General features: G+C 47.4%; 1 protein-coding gene across 2 annotated transcripts in view; it reads right to left on the bottom strand.

Moving 5' to 3' along the window:
* The window catches only part of DDX31 (DEAD-box helicase 31), a 69,918-nt gene that overhangs the window by 17,979 nt on the left and 38,357 nt on the right, over positions 1–13,582 (bottom strand). For both annotated transcript variants that reach the window (XM_025888068.2, XM_025888069.2), the window contains 2 exons: positions 11,326–11,407; positions 4,924–5,035 (listed from right to left, as the gene is read on the bottom strand). In XM_025888068.2, coding sequence (XP_025743853.1) covers positions 4,924–5,035; positions 11,326–11,407 — 194 coding nt within the window. The remainder of the gene's footprint in view (positions 1–4,923; positions 5,036–11,325; positions 11,408–13,582) is intronic.

Below are 13,582 nucleotides of genomic sequence, written 5' to 3'. Positions count from 1 at the left end.
TATAAAACTGAAAAGGTTCCAAAAGCTTTACCGTGTTTGTCATTCTGCTTATCACCACGGTGGGTTGATGGGTTACTACTGCCATAAGTCCGCTCACCCGCAGGCCCCGCCTCTACCCCCCTATCGACAGGGATGGCTGCTACTTCCTCGTGGACTCCTGGGATTTTAAAACCAAATTCATTCTAAAGCATCTAAGATTTACTGATACAGTGCTTCTTACCCATTTGAAAACTGCATAAAAAAGACAATGAAAACAGAATTCTTAAAAAGGAGGAAGGCAATTATTAAATTTCTAAAACAGCCCACAAAACAGTCCCTCCCTTGAGGACTGCCAACAGTCCAGAGATGTCCATCCGACGCTGCATCGTGGTTTCAGTCCTGTCTTAAAGTTAAGAAGGCGCCCCTGTTCTAGAGCCCAGTGCTGGCCAGAGAAAAGGCAGACGTGGTTCGCAGGAGCGTGGTGCTCTGGCTACACCTTAACTCGGTATCCCTTCGAGGAAAGAGACGTTCCTATACCCAGTTCCCCTCAAATATATTGCGATTTCAATAAAAATCAAGTGTCTGCCTCTTCTTACTGCAACAGGGCAAGAGGAGATGGCTCTGAAGGAGCCCCAAGCCCATCGCCGCTCACTTTCCTTCCAAGCCTGGCTCTCCCACTGGCCAAGCCGGAGCCCAGTGCCGCTCGTCTCATGGAAAAGCAGGCACTAAACACCAGCCTCTCTCGCCCTTGCTTGTTGAGCCACTGGACTGGCAAGTTTGCCCACAGCTTAAACGTAATATCCCAGCAGCACCTGGAGATTGGCGTTTATGAACAGTAATAAAAAGTGTCATTTTAGCAGATCAGCTCCTGGAAGGATCCTGGGAATCCATGAAAGCTCTATTTACTGAGTAAAGTGAACTCCTTTTCCCAATCGATGAGAAATAATAACCAAGGCAACTCCTCTGCACCCCTTTCGTAAATCTGTGCTTACTCCCCTTTTTAATAACTGGGGACTAGCGTTTTCAGGGGAAATCTTTTAACACTTCACATGGTCTGCACTGTCTGCAGGTTCTGACACCAGGTTCCAGACACGGAGCTATCTACTCCAGTCCTTGGGGGGGGCCTGCTGCCACCACCCCTGGGGGGAGGGGAAGGGGCGGGGTACAGGCCTCTTCTCCACACCCTGCGCCGCCACCCCTTTCCTGAGCCTCAACCCTGACTCCTGGTCTAACAAAGCAGACTGCAGCCACACCAAGCCAAGCCAAAGACTCTGCACCTTTACAGTCTTGGTTGTCCAGGGCGCCTGGGTGGCTCAGTTCGTTAAGCGACTGCCTTCGGCTCAGGTCATGATCCTGGAGTCCCGGGATCGAGTCCCGCATCGGGCTCCCTGCTCGGCAGGGAGTCTGCTTCTCCCTCTGACCCTCTCCCCTCTCATGCTCTCTACCTCATTCTCTCTCTCAAGTAAATAAATAAAATCTAAAAAAAAATCTCGGTTGTCCAAAGGCTGGCCCAGGCCTCCTCATGCACACCGCTCTCCCACATAAGCACATTAGCCTCCTATTCCTGCACCAAACTGAAGAGCGGAGGATGGAGAGCCTCTGTCCCACGAGATGCAGGTGCTCAGCTAACAGCTCTACAGGAGTAACGAGTCTGCCAAGAAATGGCGGACGTGCGGTCTCCCTCCACAACTGCTCAGGCAGCATTTCGCACTGTGTATTTTTACTAACCCTCCTTGTCCTCAAGGCTCCTGTCTCCCTGGGGCCAGCGACACCTGGCTGTCCTCACATCCCTGAATGGCCTCCCGTGTTTGGATGGTTCAGGGAAGCAGGAATTTCAGCAGAAGCTGTTCTGGATGCTTTCCGGGGGCAGTGTCGAGAACTTGCAGCGGGAAGAGGGGCTGTAGGGCCCAGAGCAGAGAAAGAGGGCATTTATCTAGGATGGCGGAGGAAGCTGCGGCCACTTAGAGCATGTGCTCCGGAGCCACGGGCTCCTATCTCATAGCTGTAAGGGCAATCTATTTCATCCTTGTTCCTCAAATCAGATTTATTCTTGGCCATCTGATCGGGAATAGTAGTATCTTATGGATGATACTTAAGGTCAAAGAGGTAGGGAGGAAAGAAACTTGCCCCTGCCCCCAGAAGGGGACACGAACGTCTGTGCAGAGTAAAGGCACATGCACCTGCCTACCTGACACCACAACAGTATCAAAGCATTTGGTCGAGCATCTGCCTACCTGCAATCACACTGAGAGAGGGGGCTAATCTGTCATCAGTGGTTTGGGTGTTCTTGACTTTGCAGAGCAGCTCTTCCAAGCCAGGCACAACTCCTCCGCATGTGGGCCCCCTGAAGCTGGAGGGGCCTCACCACAGGAAAGCGGTGGTTTGTAGGTAAAGAACTCCAGTTTCTGAAATTTTTGTTCAGGAGTCTGGAGTTCAAACTTCTGTTAGCACCGTTTTTAACTACTTGAATCTAGCTAAAGGAGGCAAGAAATGAGGGGGGGGAAGCGTGACTCCTTCTGGAAACTGAAAACAATTAAACGCTGGTTATTAACAATGACTGGGTCAGGAAATGCAAAAGGAAAACAAATGCATACTTGGCCCAGTTTCTAACTAGTTTTCTGCCATAAAGGCAAAAACCAGCTGCTTTGTTAATTATTCATGAGGTGGGCTCTGAAATGGCATAAAAGGGAGGCACAGAAGCAGTGGAGAATTTGCATATGCAGATTGAAACGCAGAAGAGAGTTTCAACTTGTGGGGTGCAGTTGCTGTCCCCGTGTTGTGACCTCCGGAGCTCAGCACGCTGAGTACCAGAAGAGGAAGGAGTGGAGTGGCCAAGACCTACCACAGGCGGCTTCCTCCCAGACCGTCACCAATCTGATGTGGAAATCAATTAGCAGAGGAGAAAAATGCCTGTTAATTTCCTTTTTGGTGCCTCAACACCGCAGAGTGGCCCCACTCCGATATCCTTTAGAGAGAAGACAAGAAACTCGGCTTGTTTCCTGGCATGAACGATTTCAGCAGTGGTGATGACGAGTGAAAACACAAAACCACACTAAGAATTCCTCACTACAGCCTTACTCTGATGACCAGACACCCTGAGATAATCGTAGTCTCGCCAGAAGATCCAAAACACCTCTGACCTCAAAACCAACGACGAAGATGACGGCATGGCCTTGATTTCTTTCTTTTCATCGCCACTTTGTTATTAACCCAGAAATCCTGCAGCACCACACCTCGTGATGCACCACCCAGCAAGCTCACACTGCCTGTCAGACGCCCAATGTCTGCAGTTATGCCGTGACAAATAATCTATTCCTCTTGAGAGACGTGTGTTAGTACTGCTCTAAAACTAGGTTCTGAGGAAAACCCTTAGGAACTGCTGAATTCACTTGAGGGAAATGCGAGCACAGGCCACTATGAGGAAGCAGTCCAGAATGCTACACGCTAATGACGCATCAGTGGTTATGGGGCCATCACTGGGACTTCGTCTTTCATCCTGCGTAGCTCTGGTTTGTTCCAGCGTGACGGCAACAACCAAGGGCTGCTTTTATATAGTGTGCCAGGGTATCCAGTAGGCACTCAAAAACATCTGCCAACTAACCCATTGTCCTTGATCTCCTGATGACAACTGCCTGGAACCAGTCCCCCAGCACTCACCCTTGCCCCCCAGTCTATTCTCACACCAGCCATCTTTTCCAACCTCTGTGGGCCGTGCCACATCTCTGCTCCAAGTCCTGCAATGGCTCCCACTGACCTTGGGGTCCCCCAAAGCCCTCCCCCAAGCCTCCTCTGCTGCGCGGGCCCTCCCCTCCTGTGGCCACCCTGCCCCCCAGAGCTCCTCTGGGCCTGGCATGCCCTCCTGTCGGCAGTGTGTGACCCTCAATTTGCTCGTGCGGCCTTCACAGCAGGGCTCACAATGACCCCCTACGTAAAATGCACTCTGCCCAATTACCCCTTCACCTCCCTTACAGGCTCTGTTTTTTCCATAGTTCTTAACCCCTTTTAAAAGACTATTTGTTTATTTATTTTTACTATGCTCACTGTCTGCTCCCCCACTAGAATGTTAGAGAGGTTAGGGTTTCTGTTTTGATTCCTGATGTATCCCAAGCACCTAGAACGGTGACTAATTCAATAACTATTTGTTAAATGATTTTTTTTTTTAAATTTCAATTCATAAAAGGAAAAGATGGATGTTCTGGTAAGCCAGCCCAACATGCTTGTCAAAATAGCAGGTAAACTACCAGAAAGAAGCGAGGGGCCCCCAGCATGGACCGCGTCACTTCAGCACGCATGACACAATCACCAACCACGACGCACGGCATGCCGCCGTAAGGAGCTGTTCGAAGCCCATCCCGTGTGCTCCACTCTGCTCCACTGAACTGCTGAGTCCCACTAATGCCTGGTGATCCCAGGAGCCGAGTTACCTGGTAAGAGGGCCTGAATATTAAGTGAACACCTAGCTCTCCTGTAAATTCCCCAGGAACTGGGTTCAAGGTCTAGGGCCCTCCCTCAGCACTTCTTTCTCATCTTCCTCTGTATGTCCAAACAGACTGCTCAGGTCTGATGCTCCCGGTCCTTACCTTCAACTCTAATTTCTATGCCTACAACGGTCTCTGACGTGTCACGTCTCGTCTATCCAGTTTTCAAAGAAAGACAAAAATGGATCCCTGAGATCCAAGTCACTGGGTCAAAGTTCTAGTCCTACGTAAGCCAAGATAAAGCCTCATTTGTGCAAAACATGGGGAAGGATGAAATTAGCATTTAATATCGCTTTAAAGCCTTCTGTGCCTGCTTCCAGACCCTGCAGAACAAGGGAGACTGAAGGCTTTTGTTGGAGAGCAGAAACCCCCTGGTCGCCTCTCAGCCCGTCGGGGGTGTGCGGGTGGAGGTGGGGACGGCGTTCTGGGGGCTATCCATGCACAAGCACCCACGAAATCCACAGACCTTTCTTCGCCCAGGAGACCCTCCTTGAGCTGGAGTGCACGTAATCTTCAAACACCGTCTGCAAGACGGTGGCTCGCTCTCGGATTTCCTGGGGGCCAGCAGCACGGGATTTCTGGGAGGGTGGCGGAAGGATTAAAGAAAGAGACAGAGTCAGAGTCAGGAATAATGAAGCACTTTATAATAGATTTAATAACAGTAAAACCACCCGGTAACCACCGAGGGGCCAACAAGGGTAATCCTTTCAATATTACTAGAGGAAAAACGGGAGCTATAAAGATGTTAAAGTCAAGCAAAGATGAAGATGGCTTTGTGAGGGAGAAGATCAGGTCTATTTATTTACTTGTTTACTTACTTACTCGTCCTCCTGGCCTCTTGTTCAAAATGAATGCCCACTGGAGACATTCTGGAATTTTCCAAGTCCAATTCAGGCATTTAAAACATCATTGAACACAGGCAGGTTTCACATGACTTGTGTGTCCTACTGAGGCCTTAAATCTTTCCCCTCCCTCACCCTCCTCAGGGGAACAACGGGACCTTCTCTTTAAGAGGGCCCCACAGGGGCCTGCCTAAAATTTAGCCTGTCCTTGAATTCAGAGCATGCTCCCTCAATTCCTAGGGAGGCTCAGACTTGTAGTGTTTCAGATCCATTCTTTCAGGGAGGGACCACTGTGCTGGATGCCAGGGACCTATTAAGGAGTTGGCTATTCCTTCACATCACATTCAGAGATGACCACACGATCTCTGCAGCAAACCATCCCGTGTAAGGAGTGACATCTGTATGCACTAAAGTTCTACAGATGGAAAATGTTACTAAAAAAAAAAAAAAATCATATCCTTTTCATTCTTAAAAAATCCCATAGAAAAATTTCCCCCTTATAATGTCTCCTAAAATATATATATATATATATATATATATATATATATATATTTTTTTTTTTTTTTTTAAGTAAGCTCTAAACCCAACGTGAGGCTTGAACTCACGACCCCGAGATCAAGGGCCACATGCTCTACCAACCGAGCCAGCCAGGCGCCCCTGTTTCCTATGTCTTCAAACAAACACGAATGCTTTCTACTGAATGTAAAACTGAGATCCAAAGAACCCAGATTCTCCAAACTCAATTTGGCTAATAGGTCTCCCCAAAGACACAGATTGTCTCAGAGATGCTACTCAGTCTCTACAGTAACCAACACCCACCGCCCACGTGGGTCACCAGGGAACAGTGTGAGCCCTAGTCCCTGCCTCCCTTAACCCCCGCAGAGGACAGGGTGCCCAAACTGGGCTCTAGAGTCTCTTTCTCTTTTAAAGCTACCAGAGGAAGAACAAAGGGGAGCGAAGAAAAAGCCTCATTCTTTGGGTTGACGTCCCTGTCTGTATTAATAGAGACTTTAACAACCTGAAAATGTTTTTAGCTTCGTCAAATCATTCCTGCTACCTGTTTGGTTGATGACAGTCTAGCTGATTTCATAGTACATGGTCCCCCTAAGGGTTTTATCCACTCAAATGTCAAGAGAAAAGTCACTCAGGAGCTGTGTTATGGAAGTGGACATTTGCTATTGTCATTAACAAGGATTTTTTTTTTTTTACCCTCAAATGCAAACTTTTTTTTTTTTTTTGCTGCCCTCCTTTTGTTAAGCCACCTCGGCAACGCAACTGTCACCTTCCTTGTGTGTGTGTTTTTTTTTTATATGAATGTGAAATTAGCGAGGATGCCCTTTCCCCTGGCGGACAGAATCCTCTGTTATTAAAAAGTAAAGCACTTTAATAATGAAAACTTTTTCCTCTTTTTCCTGTGTTTTAACTGTTTAAAATTAATGAGAAGGGCAGAATGGTTGTCAAAGCGATATTGAAAGCCGGGCAGCCAGGACCGAATAAGCACAAAAATCCCTCTAGAGTGTTAGATAAACAGAGCTCCAGCCCGCTTGAATCCCTCTGTTGGTTATTGTATACATTCTGTAACAGCTCTCAGAATAGATCTGAGAGCCAGGGAGGCAGAGAGGTTTCAGAATTCCAATAAAGGCCTCAAATTAAAGACAGCCTGGTGCGAATTCCAGGAGAAAATTAAAGAGACCTCAAGCTTAAGTGACAGGTGACTTGCTTCTGTGTCACAACTGTCAGGGGATTTAGTGATAATATGGCAATATATTACAAAGGGCTTTTCTTATTCCCCCTTTAGGTTTCAAAATGAGGCATCTTTTCTTCCCAACCAAAAAAAAAAAAAAAATTACATACACACACATATATTAATGTGTGTGTACAAGTGAAATAGGTAGAAAAAAGGCGATAAAACTAGGTTCACACGTTTGAAATGATGAGGTCAGTTTTAGTGAAATATAAGAAAAACTTAATGCAGAAAACATACTCAGGAAAAAGCATGCCTTTCTCCCCCTACCCCCACTTTCAGAAATACTTTATTTTAAAATTACCCCTCTTGAGAATGAGGTATTTCTCAGTTGTCTTCTGGGGAGGACAGTCTAAATTTAAACTGAAGACAGGGGCAGAGTTATGCATGCAGCACCGTCTCAGCCCCAGACAGGTAAAATGCTGCTGTAATGAGAGTAGGTCAAAGCCCGGAGGGTGTACGAATGCCCTGCAGGACTGGTGCGCCCACCCCTCAAAGATGCGCAGACCCAGTACTGGTTCTAATGAAGCTAGCTTGCAACTAGTGGACCAGGGCTAGCTTAGGAAAATGCAGTTCCAAGGGTCCACATTCAGTATTCCTTAGTCTGTAAAGCCCTACTGATCCCTGAGAGAAGAGACGATCAAAGAGACTGAGGGAAGGGGCTGCTGATCTCATTTTAATACCTCACCATGGCCCAGTTTTTTTTGTTAAGGTCCGTTTACAGGCATATTTCATAGGACAAAAAAAAAAAAACAACTCATAGAAAAAACATGTTTGGGTTGGTGCATACTTTGAAGATGAAAATTTCACACCCATCAAGAGGCAACAGACGAGCTGAAGATACTCGGGCTGTATTTTTTGTTGTTGTAAAAAAGTTTTAGGTGGTAGCAATGGTGGGGGGAGGGGTTTGTTGGTTCTTTTTGGAAGCACGTCTTGATATTGCTAACTTTGAAGGTATTTTTAAAACTAAATGGAAGGATTTAGTTTTAATCATTTGATTGCCAAGTTGAGTTTCACCCTCATGCTTCCCTAGAACCTTCTGAGTGCTTCCCAGTAAAGTTGAAAGATCAAATTTATTCTCTTTGTAGGTAGGTGAACATTCGCACACCCAGACGTAGCCATATATATTTTATATACCTAAATATGAAATATACATTTTACAGATGCTTCACTCATTCTCTTTCTGTTCATAGAAGCCCAAAAATGTATGTGTCAAAGGGACATTTACAATGGACTTCAACCGAGTGAGAAGAGGGCCTTATAATGAGGTGTCCGGCTACGTGTATAAAAGACCTATTTACTGGGCACCTGGGTGCTCAGTCGTTAAGCGTCTGCCTTTGGCTCAGGTCATGATCCCAGGGTCCTGGGATCGAGCCCTGCATTGGGGTCCCTGCTCCGCGGGAAGCCTGCTTCTCCCTCTCCCACTCCCCCTGCTGGTGTTCCCTCTCTCACTGTGCCTCTCTCTGTCAAATAAATAAATAAAATCTTAAAAAAAAAAAAAAAAGACCTATTTACTGAGCCCACATTTATCTGTCTGGCACTGGTTCGTGTGCTAGACAGAACTGCCCATTCTGAGAACAGCAATTAAAACAGAACTAAAAGTTGTACCTAGCATCTCCTTTATTCATCTTACTATTCACACAGATCACACACATAAAACACTCTTCCAGGCTGCAGATCTACGTGGTAATTACTAATATAGTCAATTTCATTTAGTTTCTCTTTGGCCTCTGAATTCAAGTTAACTTTGGTTAAACAAGCCAGGTTTGCATCAACGGGACAGGTGGGACCTAGTAGGATTAGTTTTGTAAGATACCAGTTATTTTGGTGTCCATGAAAGCCCAACCTCGCTGAGCGCTTTTTCTCTTTTTTAAAAAAGATTTTATTTGTGAGAGAGAGAGCGAGCAAGGGAGCACACAGAAGTTCGGGGTGAGGGGGAGGAGAAAGAGACCCACCACTGAGCAGGGAGCCCCATGTGGGACTCGATCCCAGGACCCTGAGATCATGACTTGAGCCGAAGGCAGCCACTTAACCGACTGAGCCACCCAGGCACCCTGAACATTTTTTCTTTTTAAAAACGAAGTTCGCCACACCTTAAAAATATAAAAATATTCTATTTGTCGGGTGCCTGGGTGGCTCAGTCGTTAAGCGTCTGCCTTCAGCTCAGGTCATGATCTCAGGGTCCTGGGATCGAGTCCCACATCGGGGTCCCTGCTCGGCGGGAAGCCTGCTTCTCCTTCTCCCACTCCCCCTGCTTGTGTTCCTGTTCTCGCTCTCTCTGTCAAATAAATAAAATCTTAAAAAAAAAAAAAATTCTATTTGTCCCTCTCTATCAAGGCAGGAGCTTGGGCTGGAACAAACTGACATGGCCCAGAAGTGCATGGAGTATTTTCTGCCTCATTTTAGGTCAACTTCACAGCAACCTTCAAGATGGGCACCCTTGTTCTCAGTTTACAGATGGGAACACTGAGGCTGGAGAGAAGACAAGCTGCCCAAGGTTGCAGAACCACCAGCTGTGAAGCAGGGACTGAAACCCAAGTCTGCCTGCCTCAGGGCCCCAGCAAGGCTTCAACGCTGGCCTCACACCCAGGAAGGGACTTACGGGGTTTGGGGTTGGGGGCGGGGGGGTGGAAGGGAAGAGCCGAGCAAGAGCAAGGCCACCGGAGGGCAGAAGTGGAGAAATGGCTGTGGCTTGCTCCTGGAAGAGCAGAGGGCACTGGAGCTGCTCTGCCCCCTCCCCGGGGGAACGTCCACAGCAGGGGCTCCAGCCACAGATGTACTCGACGATCAGCTCCCTGGACAGAACTGATGTGTACCCGGTTCAGGGACAAACATCAACAACAGAGCCGGTCCCAGAAACAGTGTTAAGTAAAGATGAGATTGGACTGAACCTTTACAGTCTCATTTTGTGACCTGACTGCTTGCTCTTATTTCTGGAGAGCAGGGAGATGCTAATGTTCCAGGTGACACAGCAGAAAGCACTGGGCTTTGTATCACTGAGTCTGAACTTTGAATCCACATCTGCTACTAACTGATGATGACGATAAACACCCTTCAGAACTGTACTGGGGTTTCCAGGTTCTTTCTTACTCAATCCTCCAATCTCCTAACCAGAAGAATACTAACATGACCTCAATTTGACATATGAAGAAACCAAGGCTTAGGAAGCTCCAGTACTTGCCCAGAGCCATGGAGCTGGTGAATGAGATTGGGACTCCGACCCTGAGGCCATGCCCTTAACCCCTCTGCTCTGCTGCCCGCAGGAACGGCCCCCCTGCTTCCCCCATGCTGTCCTGGGCCTGTAATGAAGTGTCCAGGGGAACAGGAAAAAACCCTACCTAGGACTAGCTTCAGAAGAAGTGTGCAAGGACCGATGAATGTCTGTTTGGGTACTGGTCCGCTCCCTTGACAACGAACTATTAATATGGGATGTTTCATAACAAAATATTGCTTAAAACAACTGTTGATCCACTGAGTCTTTTAACTGTTTCTCTTGCTTGCAGGGATCTCTGTTGTGCTAGCGTTCACTGACCAAGTCTCACCTCAACTCTTCAGCCTGATCTATTTGGCTCTAATTTTCCAGTCTATCCTTAGGCTTGAGAAAACAAATGTAAAATATCCAAATAATTCACATTTCATAGACAAAATTGCATTCAGCAACATTACGCACACATATCTGTGATGTACCGAGTTATGGGTTGGAGTGGGGTGGGGGCACAATTGCCTGGCAGAAAAGCAGCAGGAAAGGACGCTCCAGATCTCCATGTGGAACTGCATGGATAACACAGATTTTTCTCCCTAATAATCTCAACCTCTACTCTCCTTCCGTGTATGGCACCCACACTAGAAAACAGATGAACTAAGTGTGTCTGAAAGGAGACAGAGAGAGATCTATTTCTTCCATGCTGTCTTGGGTGGATGGGTCCAGCCAGTCATCCTTGCTGATGATCTGGACAGGGACCACCAGGGCTGAGCACGTAACACTGCCTCCAAACTCACTCTGGGCTGGGAGGAGACCTCCTTTCTGGGAAGCCTGCTGCGGCCTGGCGGACTTCCAGAATGGACAGCAGCCCATTAACCAGATGAGACTAGCAAATACATCCGAAAGCAAAGAGAGAGAAAAATACATTCAAGGTCTGGCCTCACCTAATGTTCACGGTCCCTCAGACAGACGCCTGCTGGACAGAGGAATGAACTATGCCACACACAAAGTCTCCACCGCCCCCAATCAAGAAATGAGTCACGTCTGTTCGCAGCAAGTATAATAAATAATAAAACTCACCTGGCTTCCCCATCGGCTCCCTTTAAAACAATCATCCCTTGTCAGGACAGACAAAATATCTTCCATCTTAATCTCAGAAATGCTGTAAAAGGAAGAGCATATCAAGGTAAACTTTTTATTCTTCCAACATCTGGAATCTTGATGCATAAAACTGGCCTATTCTAATTAGATATAAAGTAGAAGCTACACCTTTACAGGAAATAGCTTCCTAAACCTTTAGGAGTTTGGAAGGAAGGGACCTCCACGACGCGACAGGGATAGATGGGGTCATATTCCCAACACTTTCCATCCTCTCTGGTGACTTTCAAACAGGCTACATTTAGACTCGCCTCTGTAGGGATCGTGTCATTATTTCTTCACACATCTCAAATACTAAACAAGGAGGCCTGCTTATTCATAGACTACCCTGACTTGAGCAGATGAAGAAATAAAACATTTCGGATAGTCCCTTTAGTTTTATACCTAAAAGAAAAGAGGGGTGGGGCGGGGTGGCCAAAGATCCTTAACTGTTGGGGTCAACTCCTCAGGGCAGGCTGACAAGTGACCACAGCACCAGACCTCTCTTCCCTTCCACCCAGAAGGGTGTCTACCCTCTTGCCTCTTAATTATTAAGAGGTGAGGGACAAGTGACCTCTGAAGGATTCAGAGCTATGTACAAACAGCCGAGGTCAGAATTTGGGCTTCACTTGTGAGCAGAAGCCACCCTGAGCCAGAAAAAGAGGCCCACCCTGCCTCGTGGCGGGGCGGGGAAGCCTCCGCGTCCCCCATGTCCTGCAAGGCCACGGCACTCAAGCATGGGAGGTGCATGCAGATTCAAGTATTAGAGCCTAAGAAGCAGCAGGAGCTGCGGAAAACATACTTCCCAGGGAGAAGGGAAAAAAAAAAAAAAGGGAAGGCGGAGTTCTGGGGAGAAAAACAGATCATAAAAAGATAAATGATTTCCTTGTATGTTGTTTCTTTCCTTTTTTTTTTTTTTAATGTAACAGCAAATTAATACATGAATGGCAACCTCTCCTGCGGGAGGAGACAATTCCCCCCCTTTCCCCCAAAGGTTACTCTGACAAAGCTGTGAATGAAAATGTCATGTCTCTGACAGCGATTTACCTGAAATGTGTCACCGCTTCCCTGAACACCCCCAGCCCCCGCCCCTCCACGTTCGCTTCCTCTGCTGCCAGCTCCCAGCCCCACGGATACGTGAAATCTTTTTACAGCAGGAGGAGTCAACCGGAGAAGGCAGAGCATGTACTGCGAGGGTAGCAGTTTGGGGGAAAGGGCTCATGATTTCATGGAAAATCTATTTCTCATATGAGAGAAAAAAGCTGCGGCTGCTGAGTTTGCCTCTTGTTTGTGCCTGGAAATCTGAAGGTGAAAACACAGCCCAGGCCTATCTTTTTGTCTAACGGACTTGCCCCTCTTCATCACTTTTTCTCTTGAGGGAAAAAAAGGAAAAGTAAAAGGAACATAAGGACTTGGGGGTGAGGTCTGGAAGCAGGGAGAAGGAAACAAAGAATAAGGCCATTCAGAGTCAGGGACACAAAGAACTGAACACAGCACCGAGGGGCACCGTGTTCTGAAAGGCAGGGCGGTGTGGACACTGCGGCCAGGGCTCAGCCCCGCTGTGTGTCCAGGTGACAGCGCTGGGCGACCAGGCACCGTAAGTGAACAGGAGCCGAGAATGGACTGGAGTGATTTACAGTTTAAAAGGGCCTTCTTCCTATTCTAAGAAATTGTTGCTTCCGAGGAACAAAGCCAATCTACTCTGCTTGTTTATGGTTCTATCAACAGATTTGAATCACCCCGCCTTCCTATGAAAAGAGACAGATACATAAATTCAGGGAACTGTCTCATGCCTGATCTAAGAAATACACGTTTTGATGAAGCATTTACATTTTAATAAACCCATGATGACTTCCATTAGAAACGCATTTAAAGGAGAACTGGAAAACGGAAGAAGTTGGCAAACACCAGGAAGTCAGAAGGATGCAGAAACAAAGTTCCGAGCATTTAGACAGAGGTGGCAATGGCCCAGGGCGCCTGTCTCTTGCCCGCTGCTAAATTACAGTCAGGGCGTGCTTCAAGGTACGCAGTGCACGAGGGCAGGCAGCAATTTGTTGTGATGGCCCTTGCTACCACGAGCCTTGGCCTGCCTTCCTGAATCTCTCCTCTAATTCATCAGCCGTCCCAGCATCCTGCTGCCTGGCTCCCAGGTAGGCACGACACACACACACACACACACACACACACACACACACACACA

This window comes from Callorhinus ursinus, unplaced genomic scaffold (assembly GCF_003265705.2).
Source record: "Callorhinus ursinus isolate GAN/ISIS: 27379988/994484 unplaced genomic scaffold, GSC_fseal_2.0 scaffold24, whole genome shotgun sequence".
NCBI lineage: Eukaryota > Metazoa > Chordata > Mammalia > Carnivora > Otariidae > Callorhinus > Callorhinus ursinus.
This window is presented reverse-complemented; position numbering and strand designations above follow the sequence as displayed.